General features: G+C 38.6%; 1 protein-coding gene across 1 annotated transcript in view; it reads right to left on the reverse strand.

The window, feature by feature from the left end:
* The window catches only part of TTC6 (tetratricopeptide repeat domain 6), a 2,436,149-nt gene that overhangs the window by 1,858,826 nt on the left and 556,391 nt on the right, over positions 1-20,932 (reverse strand). Inside the window, exon 4 of the mRNA XM_044074245.1 lies at positions 9,297-9,426. Coding sequence (XP_043930180.1) covers positions 9,297-9,426 — 130 coding nt within the window. The remainder of the gene's footprint in view (positions 1-9,296; positions 9,427-20,932) is intronic.

Genomic DNA, 20,932 nt, shown 5'->3' on the forward strand with positions numbered 1-20,932 from the left:
GAGAGGGAGAATGGGGTCGGACAAGGGTCCGATGCCACTCGCCCCCTCAGAGACGATGAGGAAGTCCATGCGCCCGGATCCCTCCAAGGATGGGACCATGGAAGAGACCGAAGCCGATGACGGAGCCAAAAGGTGAGGCATCGGCTCCGATGTGTCAACAGCCACGGCTCCCACAAGCTCCGGCTCCGAACTCAGAGGAAGAGTCAGAGGAGGAATCGAAGATGGGGTGGGGATAGCCACTGTCTGTTGAGAAGGGCTATGAAGCATTTGGGCTAGTGCCTGAGACTTAAGAAGTCTACTAACCACCCTCTCGAGGTCGTGGTCCTGGAAGACCTGGAGGAATGGGTTCGATGACTCCGCTCCGAGAGTAAGGGAGACCTCGGAGCCGAGTGAACAGACTCCAAGGATGGAGATCTGGACCTCTTATGGCTAACAGATGGCGCCGACACCACTATCGGCGCCTACTGAGTCCTGGAATCATCGGCTCCGTTTCAAGCCGATGTAGAAGCCTGAATTTGAGGAACGTCGACTCCAGCCAGAGCCGATGATGAAGACTGTGTCTTGGAAACATCGGCTCCAGCCGGAGCCGATGTGACAGCAGTTTTTGTACCACCAGTCGAAGGCTCTGAGCTCGGAGCCGATGGCTTAGATGGCTTCGAAGTTTTCCCCGATGAAGACTTGGTCGGGGAACCTTCAGGCTTTAACAAGCCCCTCAAAATTAACTTGTTTCTGCGTTCCTGCAGGACTCTTGGGCTGAACGTATGACAGACCGAGCAAGAGTCCTGCAGGTGCAGAGGGCCCAGGCAATAAACACAAGAAGTGTGACCGTCTGTCAGCGACATCTTCTGACAGCACGAGTCACACTTCTTGAAGCCTGAGACCCTGGTGTCTTTTGACATCCTAAGTACCAAAATTTACACACACACACACACACACACACACACACACACACACACACACACACACACACACACACACCCTTTTAAACAGTAAAGTCAGTCACACAAAAATTAAATTGACAAGTTAAGCAGAATAGGCCCAAAGGCCTAACCTTATAACTAAAGGGATTTAAAAAGGGATTAAAAAGGGACCAGAAGGGGGATTAGCTATGAAGGGAGGCTAATGGGATGGTCGCTAACTAAAACTAAGAAAAACCCTGAATAAAAGATAGAAAATTTTAGAATTAAAACTTCTAACCTGAAGAGCCGGTAATAAATGCACCTCGCAGCTGTAAGCGGCAAACGAGATATGGGTAGTTACCGCCTAGCATTGTGAGATATAGGGTAGCCTCGAGCCGGTATAAATAGCTCTCGAGCTTTAGTATAGGCCGAGTCGGAGCCGAAGGTCGGCTCCGAACCCATCCAGCAAGAATGAAGGCGAGATTGACAACTTAACATTGCTTTTTCACACTTATTATTCATGAGATTATTTGATGAAATTGAGGGAAGTAGGGTTTTCTGACAATTTAACATTCTTGATTATTGACGTGCCAAACCTGTTTAATGTCATTCTGCATTCTACTGGACTAGAATGGTTCCATGACATTTTGGTGGCAGATACTGAGTTTAACACTTATGAAATCAATATCTGAGACACCTTCATGGAGACTGTATTAAACAACAATTTTGCCCTTATGGATGGTCAATAATTTCAGCAAAACAAAGGGGTAGCAATAGGGGCTTCTTGTGCCCCTGTGTTTGCTAACACAGTCATGTTACAATGAGAGAAGAACTTGGTAATTAACCAATTCCCCCCCCCCCCCCCCGGAAGCTTTACTTCTGATATTTGGAAGATATTTTTATTGCATGGGGCAAATCCGAGGCAGAAAAAGAAAATTTTATGAGTTACCTAAATAGTACTACTCCCTTTTTAAGGTTCACCCATACATATAGTAATGATATGATTAACTGTTTAGACATTTCAGTCAGTAAGGATTTGATCAACAACAAAAGTGTAAGTAATATTTACAGGAAAACTAACACTTTGCTTCACTACATTAGTTGCCACCCTGCGCACCAAAAAAATGGATGTTATCAAGGGGCAATATGTAAGACTTGCCCTGATGATTTCTGAGAATTATTTTTGTGTGAAGGGCAAACATTAGCACTGATTTTTTTTAAATGGGATACATGAAAGATCTAGTGGTTATAATACAAAATGAGGTTACATTGAAAAGAAGAAATGATTCTATACAACCCTTGCTTAGGTCCCCACAAGTACATATACTAGTTGTCAACAGTGTTGAAAAGGATGGTTAACAGAGTTGTTCTTTTATTACTACATATACACATAATCATGGCACCGTTTTTAACATTCTTGTCAAAAACTGGATAATCTTTTCCTGTTTTGATGATATGGTTGATATTTTGGGTACAAAAACAGAAGTAGTGTACAGAAAACAAAAATCAATTAAGAATCATTTAGAAATAGCGGATTGTTCTACAGTCCCCAGGTCATGTAAAAGACTCTTTTTCCTGTTTTGATGGTATGGTTGATATTTTGGGTAAGAAACCACAAGCAGTGTATAGAAAAGGAAATTGTTCTACAGTACCCAAGACATGTAAAAGAAACTGCACCTTGAAATGTGGATTTTGTACCCTGTTTGGTTTTGAAGGTGATAAAGTTAAAGCAATTGGATGATTTACACAACCTTTTATGGCACATGTAATTCTGCAGGAATAATTTTTTTTGCCATGTGTCAAAATTGTAGTGATTTTTATGTGGGGAAAACCCAGAGAAGATTCAGAGACAAGATATAAGAACACAATTTGGACATCAGGAATAAAAATAATAAGAACGTTTTGTTCAAACACATTTCTATTTATCCTGACCACATTTTTTTTTTCTTTTCGGGAGGGGGGGTAGACTCAGTTGTGAAAAACATTAGGGGTGGTCCTTGGTTTGATTTAATTGAGGAGCAAGAAGTCATTAGGCAGCTTAATCTTAATGCCATGATGTTTCCAGGCTTGAATGAGCATATTTTTGGCAAGTACTTTATGTATTCATATATATATATAGTTTAGGGAATTGTTCTGTTATTCAACATTACACATTTTTATATTTGAGTGCGTTTTTCGTGTGTGGTCTACATAGCCTATTTGATTGTTATGGTTTCACAATCATTTAAGGATGTATTTTATAATGTATTATTTTGATTGGTTGTTTGGAGCACATGGTTTTAGGGGGGGTATTTACATTTTGTATTCATGTTGTACGGGTTGATTCTGATGAAGTCAATTGTCAGAACCTGATGAAAGTGATTAATCTAGTGGTTTTATTTTCCTAATAATTACAGACTTTTTATGACATCTTGACTGCTTCTTCTACCTGGTTTGTGGTGTACATTTGGAAGTGTTTCTGGGTTTCATAATTCATTGGTGTAGTTATGTCTTCTCCTGAGCCAGATGGAAGAAGCAAAAGGTATACATCAGTTTATTCTAAAGATATTGTATACAATATTGGGCTTCTAACACAACTCATTCAGCAATTATGTCAGTAAGTGGCCAGTTTATTGGTACGGTTACATCATGATTCTGAATTCAATAATATACCTTTTGCCTTATTTTTGGGGCAGCAAACCCATGAAAGACATGGATCAGTTTCCACTGTTAATTGGAACTTAGGTAATGAGCATTTGTCTCCGAATTATGATGATGTGAGTAGTTAAATACCTGGCTTAATACACCAACCGATTTTAATGGGTATTCAGCTAATGAAGTAAGTACCCTTCAACAATCAATGGATGGACTGTAAAATATTCTTTAAAAATGTTGTAAGCTACAGGTTGAAAATGTTTATTTTTTGGAATACATCAAAGTTAAGAGAGTTCCTAATGGACTATGGAGCTGAAAGTTTCCAATTGGATTAATTCCCAATCCCCAACTCCACCTAGAACTGCTAGTACTGTTTGACCAGCAAGGCTGTGAATTAATGGAGCTTTTAATGAGGCACATTCAGAGAACCATTGACAGCCTGGTCAAAGAGGCATCTAAACATGATCAATTAATTACCAAGGACTTGTTTGAACACAGTCATGCACAATATAATGGTATCTTCAGCAATATTGATAAAAAGAATAAGGACATAAAAAATCATAAAGAGAAGAAAATGGAAAGGGATAGGATTGAATACCAGGAAGGTCAAGCCCATCCAAAGCCATCTAATTCTGGAAGTGGTTTGCAGGATCAAATGGAAAACTCATTTTTCATCCAAACCAAGCCAAAAGGATTACTGATGAAGTATTTCCCCCTTTAGAGAAAGCCCCCATGAGGAGATCCGAGAGGTTGAGAAACCGGAGAAATCAGAAACAAGATTCCAACTACCACAGGACAGAACTGAATCACTGGCAGTGGAGGAACAGTGTAAGAACAAATCACAACTTTTAAAGGAAATGAACTGTATTTTATGTTTAGGCGACACCATTTCTACTACTGAAGATTCAGGCCCAAGTGTTATGTTTAATACCCTAGATGATTTTAAAAAATACAATTATACTTCCAATTTGTATGATCATGAACATGCTGATCTGCTCAGTTAAGGTCAGACTTTTGTTCCCACATCCCACATCCTATACAAAAATTGAGAATGTTTTAATTGACAAACTTATATTTAAGGAAGCTTAATTTTAAGATTCATTTCAAAGAGTCAAATGTTAATTATGAAACCAACCTCTTAATACAGAAGTAGTACCTTTAACCCCCCTCTGCTATGCGAATATGATTTCACAAAGCTCATTCAATATATCAATCTTGATTTTAAATTTGTGATTGAGTTTGAACATATAGTGCTCATTTGGTGTTTGTTTTACATTTACCAGCTCTCGTGGGAAAAATATTATCCCTGAAGATTGTCCTTCAACTATTTGCAAAAAGAAAAAAAAGTTACTGCTGTTCTACTGATGTCAAATTAACTATAGACTCAAAGCAGTAGCTAAAATTTTATTCAAGAGTGGCTTTTAAAATTAATATAAATCTCCTCTACAGAGTCTGTAATGGGTGGACTACATATTCAGTTATGCTAATTCTGCTTGATATACAGGATCAGATTTTCGGATCCGACTCAGCCACATATGCCAGACTTCAGATCTAACTCTCAAGCTCCTCCCTCTACCCACAATGCCTTAGTCCATCCCCAATACCGCAGATCAAGTGTGCTGCCATAAGGCCCATATAGCTAGACAGAAATAGCTGACAGAAAAAGGAAGTGCTCAAACCCACAACTGTAAGTTCCAAAACACAATCCAACAGGTTTATCCAGAAGATTGAAAGATGGGGGATGGATGAGAGGGAAGTTGAGGAAGAATGAAAATGGACAACACAGATGCCTAGTTGAAGTGAGTACATAACTTTTAAATCTGATGTTGTCCTTTTCATTCTTCCTCAACACATGGCACAGAGTCCCCAGCTACGTTGATCTTGGGTGGCCCTCAGGGAAGGATATTCCGGAGTACCACCAAACTAAAGGCGGCTCTGTTTTGAGTTATAATATCCAATTTATAATGAGTAACAAAGGTATGAGCAGTGGACCGTGTGGCTGCTGTGCAAATGTCATCAAAAGATGTTCTTGACCAAAGAACAGATGAAGCAGCCATGGATCTGGTGCGTCTATATCAGATTAGTGAAATGGCATTACACTGAATGCCATTTCATTGACACAACTACACCGAAACCCCATAAAAGGGAAAGCTCAGGTCAGTGATTTTTTTCCCAGGGAAAAAAAATTGCTTGGCCTGTGCCATGACATTTCCCTTTTCCCACTGTAGTGCAATCTTGCAGTTGGTATATTTAGTTGGGGGGTGGGGGCAAAGCCCCCCCATGTTGCAATATTTTAAGTGGTTTGTTATGTTGTGTTGGTCTACCGATGTTTATCCATAGGAAAAAAAATCAGTGACCTGGGGTTTCGTTCTTATGGGGTTTCAGTGTGGATGTGTTGGTGAAACGGCATTCGCGGTAATGCTACTTCACTGATTTAATATAGACCCGGATCTGGTTGAATGAGCCTTGGGTGATTAAGGCAATACCTTGTTGAGAATAGATCCAAGAAATACAGTCTGTAATCCATTTAGCTAAAGTGACTTTTGAAACTGGGAACTCCAGTCTTTTTGTTGAAAAGGAAACAAATAGTTGATCTGATTTTCCGATTTGTTTTGTCTTGTGAAGATAAATGCATAACTGTCTGTGTACATCAGGAGATGAAGCTTGTACTCTCCTTTATTTGAAAAATTTGGGAAGAAAACTGGTAAATGAATGGATTGATTAATGTTGTTTTCAGAGGCTACTTTAGGTAAAAAGGAAGAGCTTGCCTAGAAGGTAACTCTATCTTTATGGAAAATAATATAAGGGGTCTTTGAGGAAAGCACCTGGAGTTCATATATCCTCTTTGCAGAAGTAATGGCATTTAAAAAGACCATTTTCCAAGAAAGGATTTTTAAATCAGTTGTAGCAGAATTTTCAAAATGTTTCTGAGTTAAACCTTGAAGCACGACGGTCAGATCCCAGGGTAGTGACAGGTCTAATCTTGGTCTCCTGTGTGAAAATTAGAAATAGCTGCTAATTGTAACTTAATGGTAGAAAAACTAGCTCCTTCTTTAAAAAAATTGCCAAAATTTCAAGTACTGTAGAAACTGGAGCAGAAAAAGGATCAAGCTCGTTTTTCAAGGCCCAGTGGAGAATCTTTTCCACTTGCTCTTATAAACTTTCTTAGCAGAGTCTTTTTGCGAAGACAAAATGATGGGATGTACAGGGGAAGAAAGCTTGCTTGGAAACTTCAGAGATGATGAGGGAATAGGGTCTTGATCCAAAGAATGACAAGGTGGTTCTCAAGAGACAGAAAAAGCCCTCTCAAAGGCAGACAGACCCAGAGAAGACATGACCACCCGAATTGGAGCTAATGCTCCTATCATAGGCGGATCACAACTGGTCTCAGATCCATGCCTCAAGGATGGAACCGGATCTGAACTGTTTCAAGGGGCATGGATAGTTCTGGCAACATCCGAGATGATCCCAGCCTCACAGATCTAACACTAACACTTTGGCTACAGGATCTGTTCCAGTCTGAGAATATCAGAGTGAAACTAGTCAGGGATACCACTGGGGTCAAAGAAGAAATCGTCTTCAGATCTGACTAAGGACCTCTCAGGGATTTTGGATCCTGGGACTCTAAAACAACTGGACAGACTGGAGGAGGAGAGAGAGAATAGTGTGGCATGTCATAGGAAGGCTCAAGGATCCAATAGGTGATGGAGTTGGTATGACCCCCCATCTGGATCTGAGCTCTGAGAAATGTCCACATCATCCTATCTACATCCACTTCTGATAAACTTCTAGAGGACCTGGAGGTAGGTGAAATAGGTTTAATCACATACTCTGGTGTAGGACTTCTTTGAGAAGTGCCAGGCTTCGAATCCAAGGACCTAACAGCCAATGGAGGTATCATTGGAATGACTGATTTGATTATTAGATCTGAATGTTTTGGATCAGAGGATTTTGGATCCAAAGATTGGGTCTTTGGATCCGATGGTGTCAAATCTGAGATTTTCCGTTTTTTTGACTGATGGCTCCAATGAAGTTCTGGAGACTCGGGTGGGGAGCATTTTCTGTACTCCGATTGAGCAGACTTCATAACTTTGGTGGGGGTTTGAGCCCCAGAAGATGGAGTAGAAGTAGCAGTAAGAAGTCCTTTTAATATCAACTTGTTGCATTGGTCAGCCAAAGCCCTGGGGTTGAAGTTTGAACAGATAGGGCAATTGGTATCTAAGTGACCAGCTCCAAGGCAATATATGCACTCCTTGTGGCATGTGAATTTGGAATTTTATGCTCACAAGAAGTGTATTTTTTGAAACCCATCAGTTTTTCCAACATGGTAGTTAGTACCAGCAGTACAATAATGAATAACAAACAATACGATAAAGCAGTAAAGAAGTACTCCACCCCCCCCCAAAAAAAAAAAGAACTGCAAGAAAAGAGAATAAGATTCTCTTTTTTTTTTTGTTAAAGGAAAAGAAAAAGAATAATTACCAATAATGGTAATTTAAGGTGAATACCTTGATTAAAGGGTAAAGGAAATACCAACTATGTTAAGAAAAGAGTACTATGTGAAAAAAGTAGTAAGTTCTAATGCCTGGAAAAACTAAGAGGGAGGATAGGGATCAAAAGTAATAGTTCAAAAAAAACTTTTTTTAAAGAACAAGAAAAAGATTAACTCACAATAAACGATGGTGGCAAATGTAATCTAAGGTAATGGGGATGTACTGAGGCATTATGGATAGAGGGAGTAACTCAGAGTTGGATCCAAAGTCTGGTGTATGCGGCCACTTTGGATCCAAGGATCGGATCTGAACCCATGTGTTGAGGAAGATTGAAAAGTACAACATCAGATTATTTGGAATTGTTCAAGTTTTTGTAAGGTCATCAGCTGAGTAAACACATGCAGAAGCATAACATTTACAGAATAAGGATAGCCTCCATTATGGTGACCAAGGTGCATAGCAGCACATTGCTTTACATTAAGCTGAACCTGATTCATATTAGACCTTACATATAGAAAGAGAATCTGTCAGTTTCTGTCACTGTGTTGAAAGTCAAACAAAGTCCATGCCTGTCAGGTGTCACATAAAGGATGCAAAGAAACGTTTCTGCATCTTCATATCCTCATGGAAGTGCATGCTCACTTCCACAACTGCTCACAAGGAGTAGTGCTGAGTACTGCTTGAAAACTACTATGCACTAGTGAACATGGCAGCAGCTCAGTTAATAAAGATTAGAGGAATAACAAACCAATTCCTAAAATAGGTTCCTTTCCTGTTATAAGTATTTATAATTTTATTCATCATTGCTGTTCTGTTCTTTTAACTCTCCATGTACTGCTTTGATTAAAAAAAACTAACAAAGCAGAAGATGAATTCCCTGCCTGTGGGTTCTAGGACTTCAGACTGTTTTCAGAAAAGGACAGCTGCACCCAGAAAAGAAAACAGCAATAAGAACGTATCTGTCTAAACAGGTTAGTATTGCAGACTTTCTGAATCAAACAGAAACCACCCAGTAGGAGCAGAGTTCAATCCACCCAATCAATGAACAGGACAACCACTCAATGAATGACAGGTGCAAGACATCAATCCCCTGCCTCAGTATTCCAAGACTTTAGACTGCTATCTTGAAAAAAAAAAAAAAAAAACACAGATAAAATATATGTTGCTAAAGAGAATAACACTGGAGACTTTTGGAGTCAAATATCAGATTACAGACATTTTATTTCAATACATAGAAATAAATTTTCAGTACACTTAACGGTTGACTTACCAGCATGATGCTTATTATGTTTAATTATGAAATTTAGGTCATCCAAAGCGTAAGTATCTTTAGACTGCAGAAGATAAAGTAAGTGTCTATGCCAATAAGAATCAAGCAGCATAGGTTCCATACGAATTGCCTGTGAGAGAGAAAACAGTCCGATTAAAATGTATTGTGTACTAAAGTAAAGGTATAAAACTACAGCTTCCAATTTTTCACGTGTAAAAGCATATTTTCTATGACTACTGTTACACTGCTTGAATTACCAGCATTAGAAAAGATTTTTTTTAAATATATTTTCAATGAAAATGAAGATTACATGTGGCCAAAGTGACAACAACACAAAAGAACCACTTTCTGCAACTAATCTGGCTTGTCTTGCTGCTGCAAGTGAAGTAAAAAAAAACACTTGTTCACTCCTTTATTCCAGTCACTGTGAGTTTGAAGCACCCATATTATTTCATGCTTTTTATACCTGAGAATTATACTGAGTGTAACATATTTTGCAGAGAGTACAGCTGTGTAAGGCACTTACCAAAATATATGGTAAGTATACGTTATTCTATATCAAGACATTTGCAGCTTTTGTTTATGTTTCATTGTCTGCACTTCATACTTGCTTGCTTGGCCTACCTCACAGCTAAATAGGGTCCTCAGTGCAGTTCACTTAATTAACTGTCTAAGTAACTAACTAAATAAACAAATAAGGTGAAATGTACCGTAAGGTTGGGGATGGAATTGAAGGTTATCTGAGGAAAGTTTTAGGGCAGTCACATGTGTCTAAAAAGTGGAAGAGGAAGGAGACAGAAAGGGAAGGTGTGTGAAGAGGAGCTTTTATGGGAGGGAGGGCTGTAAACTTGATAGAGCTATATTTGTTGTCTGTAGTAGCCCAGGTATGATATTAGGAAGGCTTGAGCATGGGTGAATCTGGGAGGATGGGCTGTTCATGTGTAAGAAGTTGTGGAAAGAAAGGTTGCTTTGCATCTGTGATGAGCTAACGTGTGGCTGCTGCAGTTCGATATCCTGATGTGATGAGCAAGACAAGCAATTGGACTTCAAAGAACTGGCAGCTGTAGAATAGCTTATGTGATGGCACTTATTCTAAAGAGATTGCATTTGGACTGGTTGAGCAGGAAGTATATCAGCTGTTTCTGGAAATAACTGATCATTTGTAATGATTTAATATCTTGAGGTTTCCAAACTCTAGGAGCAACTTTCGAAAAAGTGTGCTCTGTGCATTATGGGTTGGATAGTGGAGTTTGCAAACTGGTGTAGTATGAAAACGGATTCTTAGATTATAAACAGCCAGAATTCTCTGAGAAAAGAAGGGGAATTTTTCTTTCCATACCAGTTTGTATAATACAGTACCCACCCAGCAGGAGGAAAGTTATTTGTAGTATGGACAGCCATTTGGCTTTTCAAATGTAAGGCAGTTGTGTTTCCTTTTAGGGGGATAGGTTAATGAACCTGCAAATGTTGTTTGAGGTGGTTTATAAAGCAGCACACTTATTTTGTGAAGCAAAAGCAATAAGTGGGACACCATTTACAAGCTGGAGGATAAGGACTCCTTATCCTACTGCTCCATTAGCTGCTGGCAAGAGGAAGTGGGAAATTTCCCTGGAGCACAAGAGCAGCCTATTAACTTTATTTTTAGTAACTTGAATTTGATAGTATAGGACTGTTTCCAGTAGCTAGTTTTGCTTGTAGGAGATGGACCACGAGTAACCTTAGACAACAATTAGTCAATTGTCCAGACAGGGAAATATTTCTTATCCATGTTCTTAAGATGGCAGATATAGGCACTGCACTTTTTATTATACTCTAGGTTCTTTTGACAGCCCAACTAAAAGAGGTGCAAAATGAAAATGGAAATCTGTTACAAAGTTGCTTTCTTTTTACAATACAATACAGAGTGACTGAAGGAAAATTATGTACCCTATTATGGTATTGACTCATTGGTAGTTATTACTAGGCATCTGGTCCTGGAGACTATTAAGGAGCTTGGCCCAAATTTTCAATTGTCTCAAAGCACTGTCTGGTTAAGTTTCTTGCTCAGACTTGTACAGTAGGTGATGGAAGTAGAAAAATTCAAATCCTGTACCCTTGGACCAGGAAACAGCTCATTAAGAAGTCAGAGATTTAGTTCTCTGTGCTAACTGCCACAGGCTCATGAAATATTAGTTTCACATCTGATTTTAGTTTCCTTTCTTCTGAAATGTATAATGGCAACATCTGTAAGTTTACTAATCAGGCATTCACTGGAGACAGGAGCATACAGTAAGTCAACCTTAATATCTTTTGGCTAAGAGTCATTTCTTAGCCAGGCATGTTTTCTTGTGGACACTACTGGACAAGCTATTCTCATGGCTGTATATACAGAATTAAGTGTATGTCTTAAAACAAGTGTGCAAATATGAAGATTATTCATTCAGCATTTCATTAATATCCCCAACAGGAAGTGACTGCATTGCCTCCTTCCTTTGGTTGACAACTAGGCTCTGAAAGAGGGCCATACAGAAAAGATAAGTAGTAGCCTTAACTGAAAGTTTTGAAAAACTGAATTCTTTTATTTATTTGTTTATTTATTTATTTTTTCTACAGCCATATCCATTATCTTATACTCTATCTTTGGGGTAAAGGGGATATGGAATTGTTTTCTTTTAAGCTACAGAACAGATCAGAAATCTCTGCTGCAGCCTGTATAGGAATAATTACCAGCAGACCTATCAATCATGCTAGTTTGCATATGACCAGGCATGTTTACCCATGAAGCGAAAGCCCTGTGGATAAACAGCACTAGTAAACTATGAGCAATAGACAAAAAAGACACTAACAAAACCATGGGAAAAATTAAAACAAAAACAATGTTGGCATTAACAGGATATGACCAAGGGCTCACAAAACTGAGTGCATGGATGTGTGGCTCTAATTCATGCTGTCCTGCCATGTGGGTATTTTTAAGTTATAAATAATGATAGTAATTCAGTGTCCCATGTACATAAAATATGAATAATTGTTACAGGTAGGAAGTAAACTCAGGGGGTTTTGCTAGTGTTATTATCATGAAAAGCATAAGCTTGATATTTGAGCCTCCTAGGACTATCAGACAATACAGAAATACCAGTGCCACTATGGAAGAAAGAGTCATTAACAGTAATGGAAGAATCAAGAGCCATTCAATTCCTGAGGCTCCTTCTGACATTATGCAAACTACAGCAGTTAACAAATTACGGCAGATATTGCTAACTACGATGCACATTTAACAGCTATAGAAGCAGCAAACAGCAACTGGAGATCATTGTGCAATCATGTCAGTTCATTAAAAGGACATGCAGGAGCTACAACTCTAGATTCAGAGCCTGGAGCAAAGATTGGAAGATATGGAGAACAGAACTCAATGCAGCAATCTGAGTGTAACTGACCTTCTGGAAAAGGTAGTGGGCCCTGACCATATTTACTTCAATAAAGAAGAGCTATGTAAACTTTTAGGGTCTCAAAGCCACCTGTCACTGAAAGAGCTCACTGGATCTCTTCCATGGTCCCCAACAATAATGGTCCCAAGCATTTTTCTCAAATGCCTACACTATATTCTGTAAAAGATAAGAAACTTAAGCTCCAAACTGGTAATCACGGGCTACCTAGTTAGGGTAGCCCCTGACTACAATGCAGGCTTATATAACTGGAGGAAGGCCTTGGCAGTTTACTTGCGTAAGTGTCAGGATCTGGGTTCCTTTATCCAACTGAGGCTACCAGACATTTTACATTTGGTTAAAGGTAATATAACCTTTTGATTTATATCCCCACAAAAGGTTGACCAATACATAATAGGGCAGGAAAGCAACATCAAGAAGTCACCAGTGGAAGTGGCCAAAGGACCTGTCCCACCTCCCCAGCCTCCATCCTCAACTACTAAGAAGAGGGATCATGAGCCTTTGTTGTCTGCCAAAAAATCCAACATTAACAAGAAGGGGAAAGAGAAGACACACAGTAGGCAGCTGGACTTTGCACAAGGTAAATCTATGGGGGCAAGAGGGAAGGCAAGAGTAACAACTACCACTGATCAACAAATTTCAAGTCTTGGCAGAGGAGACAGATGATCAGAGGCTGCCTTTTCTACATCAGAGATCCCTCTTTATGAATTTTTTTCAGATGGACTGCTCATAGGAAGAAGGTTCAGAGTTGGAAAGAGACTCAAGTGAAGTGAAAAAATGTTTTGGTTTCAGCTTTACCCATGTGATTCTGAGCAGTAAGGTCTTTAGTTGTGGAATGTACTCCATTTATTGAAGATGCTGGAGTGAATTATTAGATATACTGAGAGTTACTTGTATGGTTTATTTGTACATATTTTATTTATTTATTTACTGATTTGACATTTGATTACCTAGAAAGTCTAACTTGTCATGAAACCCACTTCCAACAGAGGCCCAAGAAGAAAAGTTCCAAAAACTTATTGTTACAATACACAGCATATATCATCACTGTTATGGAACTCTGGTACTTTCCTTGATCTCTGTACTTTTTGGGGAGTTTTGGAACCAATATACTTGCGGATATCTTGGTGATTAAAGGGTGCCCACATACAGCTGTGCTGTAAGAAATAATTCTTTGCTTTGATTTCATACCTTGTTAGCACACACCAGCAGGCTGTAAGCAAAGGATGGATGGAGTTTGCTGCATAGCTACTTGAGTATTGTTTTGGGTTTCTCCCATCGCAGACTGTTACATTCTATTTCTAGTGGAATATATTCATAGTGTGTGAACTGGGTTTTGTTTTAGTGTTATCCCTTCACATTTCGTTTTTTCATAAGATTATTGATTATTGGAACTTTTTTTTCAAATTACACAGCATAATTCACCCGGGTATGAATTTAGATGGAGCAAACACATGCTTGACATGTACCAATTGGGGAAGACAGGGACATAGTTAACCTTAGAAAATATCTGTTTGTTAGAATGTTAAGGATGCCTCCTCCTACATTAAAGCAACTGTGATACTTAGTTTTAACCAGAAATGTTCAACAAAAATAATACTGTTACAGCAGACTAAGACTAAAAGGAGAACTTCTAAAGATTTTTTTGGCTAGGTGGTCTGGTTGTGCAACAACGTCAAAACAAGAACAGTGTAGCAATCCTGCATAAATCCCTTTAGTTTGCCATTTCTTGATCTCTTCATAACAAGCAAGGTCGACAGTTTGTTTTGTTATTACAAGTGAGTGTAGGTCCATTTGTAGTGGCTAACCTCTATGGTCCAAATGAGGATGGCAACAGTCCATTGTTGGAGTTTGACAGAGCCTTGAGAGGAGTAGTGTCATCCACACTTCAAATACATTTTTAATTTCTCCAAGTCTTTTGGGTTTCTAATACCATGACAGCAACGGACCTCATTTCTAAGTCAAAGTATGATTAAAGTTCATGAAATTCTTTGATGTCAGCCAATAGTGTTTTTCGCAGCACCTGCAATGTGCCCAGTAATGACTCCTTCTGCAGTTTGTATGGAGTTACATGTATTGGTAACATTATCTAAATTTGATTGTAAATTCTTTTTTATAAGACCCATTGTTCCTCCTACTACTATTGGAACTGTCTGGGTATTTTTCTTCCACATTGCTCTCATTTCTGACTGCAGATCCTGATATTTTATGACTTTGTGTCTCTGTGTCTCTCTGTACACAAGACACAGCAGTCACTGGGTATGGCAATTTCAATGATCAATGCTACTTCTGTGAGGTGACATTAATATTGTCTTAGATCCAGAACTGGATAGAAATCTAGTGAGAGGGGCCAAAAATCTCAAAGGGGTTCACCTTCTGCATTCAATGCTCAAGTAGTTATATACGGACTGAACAGTCCTGAGGAAAGGGAATGCACTTTTTTGCCATGTCGATCTGTGTCATTAGTCAAATTGACATGTGATTTCTTAATAATAGAAATATGTAGAAAGTGAAATACATTTTTTTAGTCATCACCATTCTCTGAGCATCCTCTCTTGAAACTCTCATTTTCTTTGGAGGTGAGATATATATGATATATGTAGACAGAGGGGGCTAGATGCATTACTTTAAAAAAAGAGGAGTTTATATCCCAAATGAGCCAATGACTAAATGTTTTTTGGCAGGACAAAAAGAGGCTTGGGACAGGATGTACTAGCTATGAAAAAAAACTTTCAAGCTTGGAGTACAGGTAAAGTATTATAGTTTAGAACTAAAGAAACACATCAATAGGTTTCTAAAATTGGTTATTTTAAAAAATAAGATTAAGTGTTTGGAAAAAGAGATGAAGGCCAGAGAATGTATTACCCTTGGAAATAGCAACACTGAAGAAAGAATATAAAGTGGTGAGTTTGGTCTTTGGAAGTACGCTGCGAGCTTACTATAACATTCCAGATAAGCTGCTTTCTTTACCCTAAATATGCTCAGCCTCATACAGTTTGACAAGAGGGAAAGCACTGGGTTTAGATGGGGTATCATGTAACTTCCTTAAGGTTTTTAAGCATCAACTGGGCCACCTCTTATTAGAGTTGAATAACTGGGCAGGCAAGTACTTTGAGACATTTTTCATCCTACTCCGCAGTATCTAAGGTCATTATGTTTGTAAAGCCAGGTAGGGACCCAACTTTATCTGCTAAATATTGATCTGTTTCATTGCTACACGTCGAGCTAAATTTTTTTCACTAAAATCTATTCAATAAATTGGACAGGGTAATCCCCAGTTTGTGGGCTTTATTAAAGAGCTGGGGGACCAGATGCGTTGTAGCTTTTGTTAACTATTCAGACTATGTGTCAAAAATCTACTGTCCTGATAGCAGCCTTATTACTGGACTTTCATAAGACATTTGATACTATCAGCTGGGAATTTATTGTGGTGTGTAATGGCTAGAATGGGCTTTCTTGTGGTATCTATTAAGTGGTGTAAGTCATTATATGTCAACCCACTGGCTCATGTTTTTTCAAATGGCATTCTGTTAGAGCATGTTATGCACCTTTGCGCAAAAGACAGGGCTGCCCACTCTCCCCCTTACTGTTTATTGCAGTGGCATTTAGAGTGGAACAGCAGCTTCTCAAGGACCAAGGGTATTTTTCTATCAGTATGAAGGGGATGAACACATATCACCCATTGGTCTGTAGATGATTGTGTAATTTGATTAAACAATTCAGGGGAGCAACTGAACCAGATTATTACTTCTTTACATGAAATAGCTCCATTTTCTGGTCTTGGCATAAATATGAAAAATGGCAGTGTGCCCTTAGAGCAAAGCAGACTTGGCTTTTCTTAGGACACAAACACACCTTTATTTGAAATAGTCATCCTGTGTTCATATTTGGGTATATGGTTGAATCTGGATCAAAGTAAATTGGTTGATGTGAACACCAAGCCTCTGATTCTGTTAATGCAGCCTAAGCAAAGTATATTGACAGGATTACAATTAACTTTCTTCAGTAAAATTCAGGTGAAAATGGTCATCCTGCTTATAATTATGCTTATTTTACATAATTTCTATTTGGTTACTTTTTTTTCTTTCCTCAGAAATTAATATGTGACTGTATTTAGGTAGAAGCAAAATATATCTCATGCATTTTGCTGTGGGCTTTGATCTCCCTCATATATTTGGACACAGAGTGGCTTATATTTATTTGATGGTTTCACTATAGAGCTAGACTGAAAATGAGGCCTATTTGGGTGCTCACAAAACTAAATGTAACTAAACTATCTCACAATGTCTATAACAGAAGCCCCACCAACAAAATGTGTGACCTTAGACACTTAAGAGTCTTGGTTTGAGGGACTTAGCTGGGACAAGAAGTGTAATCTTTGCACCCTTTAATACCCCGTGGCATAAAGGGAAAATAATACAATGGCCCTCAATGTTGTGGTGGACTATTTGAATAAGGGCAGCTTTTTTATACATCATGGATAGTTGGAATGAGGATAAACAACTGATGGTTCAGTATACTGATCTGTTATACCATTTTCCATAGGTTCATAGGTTCATAGGTTGGTACTAGGCTATCAGCCCTAGGGCCTATACAAGCCTAGCCATAACAATTCCCTGGCTATTTCTTCCCACATTATTTACTTTCCTGGACCCCTGTCTAGCAGGGCGACTGACGTGATCCCTGGGGTGAATTTCCTTTCTCCCATCCAATCGTCAAGGTTCCTCTTGAAGAGGTCCAAAGAGGCACTCTGCTTGACATGTATGGGCAATCTATTCCAGAGTCTGGGGAGTCTCTGGGTCAGGAACCTATCCCTCCAATATGTTTTGTTTATTGTGATGACAAGGTTTAGATCCCTGGAGCGTGTAGCTCTGAGGGATTGGGATTTCTTTAAGTGTAGCATGTCCAACAGCTCTGGGTTTGACATGGCCTTGTATGTTAAGCAGAGATCGCCTCTGAGTAGACGATATGCGACAGAGTATAGCTGGAGTTTTTAAGGCGGTCAGCGTAGGGCATCTGCTTTAGGCCTGTGATTCTTTTAGTGAGGTATTTCTGAGGCCTTTCCAGTTGTTGCAGATGTCTTGAGAGGTACATACCAAATGGGGCGTTGTATTCTATAATGGGTCTAATGAGGGATGAGTACAGTGGGACAATGACCTCCTTTTTTCTGGATGAAAAGCCCTTCGTGATGAGGTGTGCTACATAGAAGGATTTCCTGACTGTTGTGGCGATGTGGTTATCGAAGGTGAGACCACTGTCCACCTGTCCACAGGCTAAATTGTGTTTTAGTGGCAGTAGTTTAAATTAAGAGATATATAAAGGTCACTTATGTCACGTCGAGGAACACCAACCTCAAATCATAGATTTTTGAATAGTAAAATAATCACTGAGTGTCTTAGTACTAGCATGTCACTGAGACTTGTATCCCTGTACAGGAGTATGCTAGACCTCCTGAAAATATGATGGAGGCACTTAAACAGAGGTTGTAGGAGGGATTAGTGGTGTTTTTTTTTCATCAGAGGAATGGGAAAGTTGTACTGCAGAAGTCTAAGGATTAAAACCTGATCTTTCCTGGTTTATTCTAAAGTGGTAAGAGTGAAAGCAGGGAATGTTGGCATTATCATGCTGACAGAGCTAATTACACTCATTTACTTTGGGTCTGCCCAAAGGTAAATCCCTTGTGTTGGAGGATTAAAAATTCAGTTTGAGCAGTGGCTAAACATCATTTACTATAACATAACAAGGTCTAATTCTGGTTGTTAGACATTTCAAAACATCACCCTGGTTCTTCAGTAATGGAAAATACTTGAATTAGGAATATTGTTCTTACTTTAATTGTTGTAATTTTTCAATATTGTAAAAATATTCCTGAGAATTGGATTGCTATAATACACAAATTGAGTTATAAATTGCAGCACTGGAAAAGTCCAAGTTTGGATATGGATCAATGGAATGAATTTTGGAGCCTGTTTTCATATTTGTTGGTATTGCACTAGCATTATTTCTAATAAAACAGTGGCTATGAAAAATACACCTACAGTAAAATTAACAATTATACAGCTAAACTGAATATGACAAAAAACTCTAACCATGAATAAAACATGCCAATAAAAAAGGGAAAACATTTTCTCTGGTGCTTGATGCCCTAAAAGCATAAATTCTTTTACGATAAAAGAGAAAATAGATTTGTAAATCGCTACAGCTGGGTTGAGTAGTTGGCATAAAGTTTAAGGTGTTTACCTTGCAGACATGAAGTCCAAAGTTTGATTCTCACCTTTGGGAAAGCTGGCTAGGCCCTTAAAAAGGCCCCTGAGGCTATTAGCTTAGTAATTATCTATGAATCTATAATAAATTACAGCAAAGGTTGTAGCTTATAATATTAAAAACTACAATAGGTGGTGACCCAATAGAAGGGAAGGAAGAACAGAAAATGGGAAGAAGAAGGGGAATAAATGGGGCTATAAAAATAAGCAATTAAAAGCAGTAACTCACGAGTCTGAACCTAAGATCTTTGAGATGAAAGTGTAAATTGGATGACACTCTGACAGCTAGATCAGAGTAGTGAAAGATGTGTTGTTGTGTCTGCAAAAGTACAAGGGCTAATATTTAGTATTAACAAAATACAAAGAGTGAAAAAGTGGGAGAAAAGGGATATGGAGGAAAACAAAATAGAGTAAAAACAGTAACAGTTACTATACATGATTAATAATGGAGACAAAACTGCTTATAAATAAGAATAATATCACACACACCACAATATGTATATTACAGTATCTTGCATGTATTTATATAACTAAGATATAACAAAATCAGACTGTCAAAGTTAGAATGTATTAAATGTAGACTAGCTAATTATTAAGGCTACATACAAATGATCTGTTTACATTCTTATACCCATATAGCTCTCTTACAGCACAATTCCCAACTCCGCAAACCTCATTATACCTTTATCCAGCAAAACTCAATACACAAAAAGGTAGACATCTAAAAAATTTAAATTAAACTCAATCAGACTTATTCTGATTCTAAGAGGGAACATTGAACCAAACCCTTCCCTGGAAAGTGCAAGCAATAATGCCTATAGTTACAGAGCCTCCAATGCCTCTTGTACCCTTCTCAATGCACACAGTATTGCAAATAAACTAGACAAAATTAGTGCATTCACATCAAGACACAAGCCTGACATTGCAGCCATAACTCTTGGCTCAAAAAGGCACACCCAAATCTCAAATGCTACTCTCCTCCTACAAATATTTCAATGATCCCAGACCACGCAACAGAGCAGGAGTGGGATACTTATTCTCTACGAAACCTCAACCTACCATCATTGCCTAAGCCAACATCTCCTCATATTTGGTGCCCAACTGGTAAGTTTTAAGATTTTCCATTACCAAGAACAAACCTCTTCTAGAAGTTAAGAAACAACACCAGCGTAGTCCATGTAGCCAGCCAACAAAACAAAAAACAAAAAAATGTCTCACATAGTAGTGGAAACCTGAAGGAATGCAAATGGCAAAGAATAACCAAAACTCTGTTTTGTTACAAGAAAGTTAAACTCTTTCATCACCTATTGTCCAGGACTTCATCAGAACAGTCAAGTCCCGGACAATAGGGGGATGAAAGCGCTTAACTTTCTTGTAATAAAACAGAGTTTTGGTTATTCTTGGCCATTTGCATTCCTTCAGGTTTCCACCACTACATGAACTATTTTTCTTTTGTTTTTGTCTTTACTGAAAGTTACCTACCTACCTCTACCTTTCTTATTTTCCAAATTATAAATCTCTGACTCACTCTATCGCCTATACAACACCCACAAGAGTAATGTGTGTATTCTTAGTTACTTCAAACTTAACTTTCTGAGTCCAGAGTCTAATGACATCTCAGAATTCCTAATTGAATTTGGCTGCATGCAATTAGTCACTGAATCTTCACAGCCAAATCTCAACTCCAACAGCAACTCCTCCTCAACCTAGTCACTGAATCTTCACAGCCAAATCTCAACTCCAACAGCAACTCCTCCTCAACCTAATTCTTACCAATATATCAACCTCTATCTCAAACATAACCATTTATCCATGAACCTTTAGAGACAACTGTCCTATGACCTTTACATTAACAACCTCTCCAACAAGCCATCAACAAACAATGCTCTTTTAGGCCAAAATCCCAGCAAAGTAGCACCAAACTCCATAGCCACCTACAGTCCATTGACTG

Source organism: Protopterus annectens, chromosome 6.part0, assembly GCF_019279795.1.
Source record: "Protopterus annectens isolate FY-2018-M chromosome 6.part0, PAN1.0, whole genome shotgun sequence".
Classification (NCBI taxonomy): Eukaryota; Metazoa; Chordata; order Ceratodontiformes; family Protopteridae; genus Protopterus; species Protopterus annectens.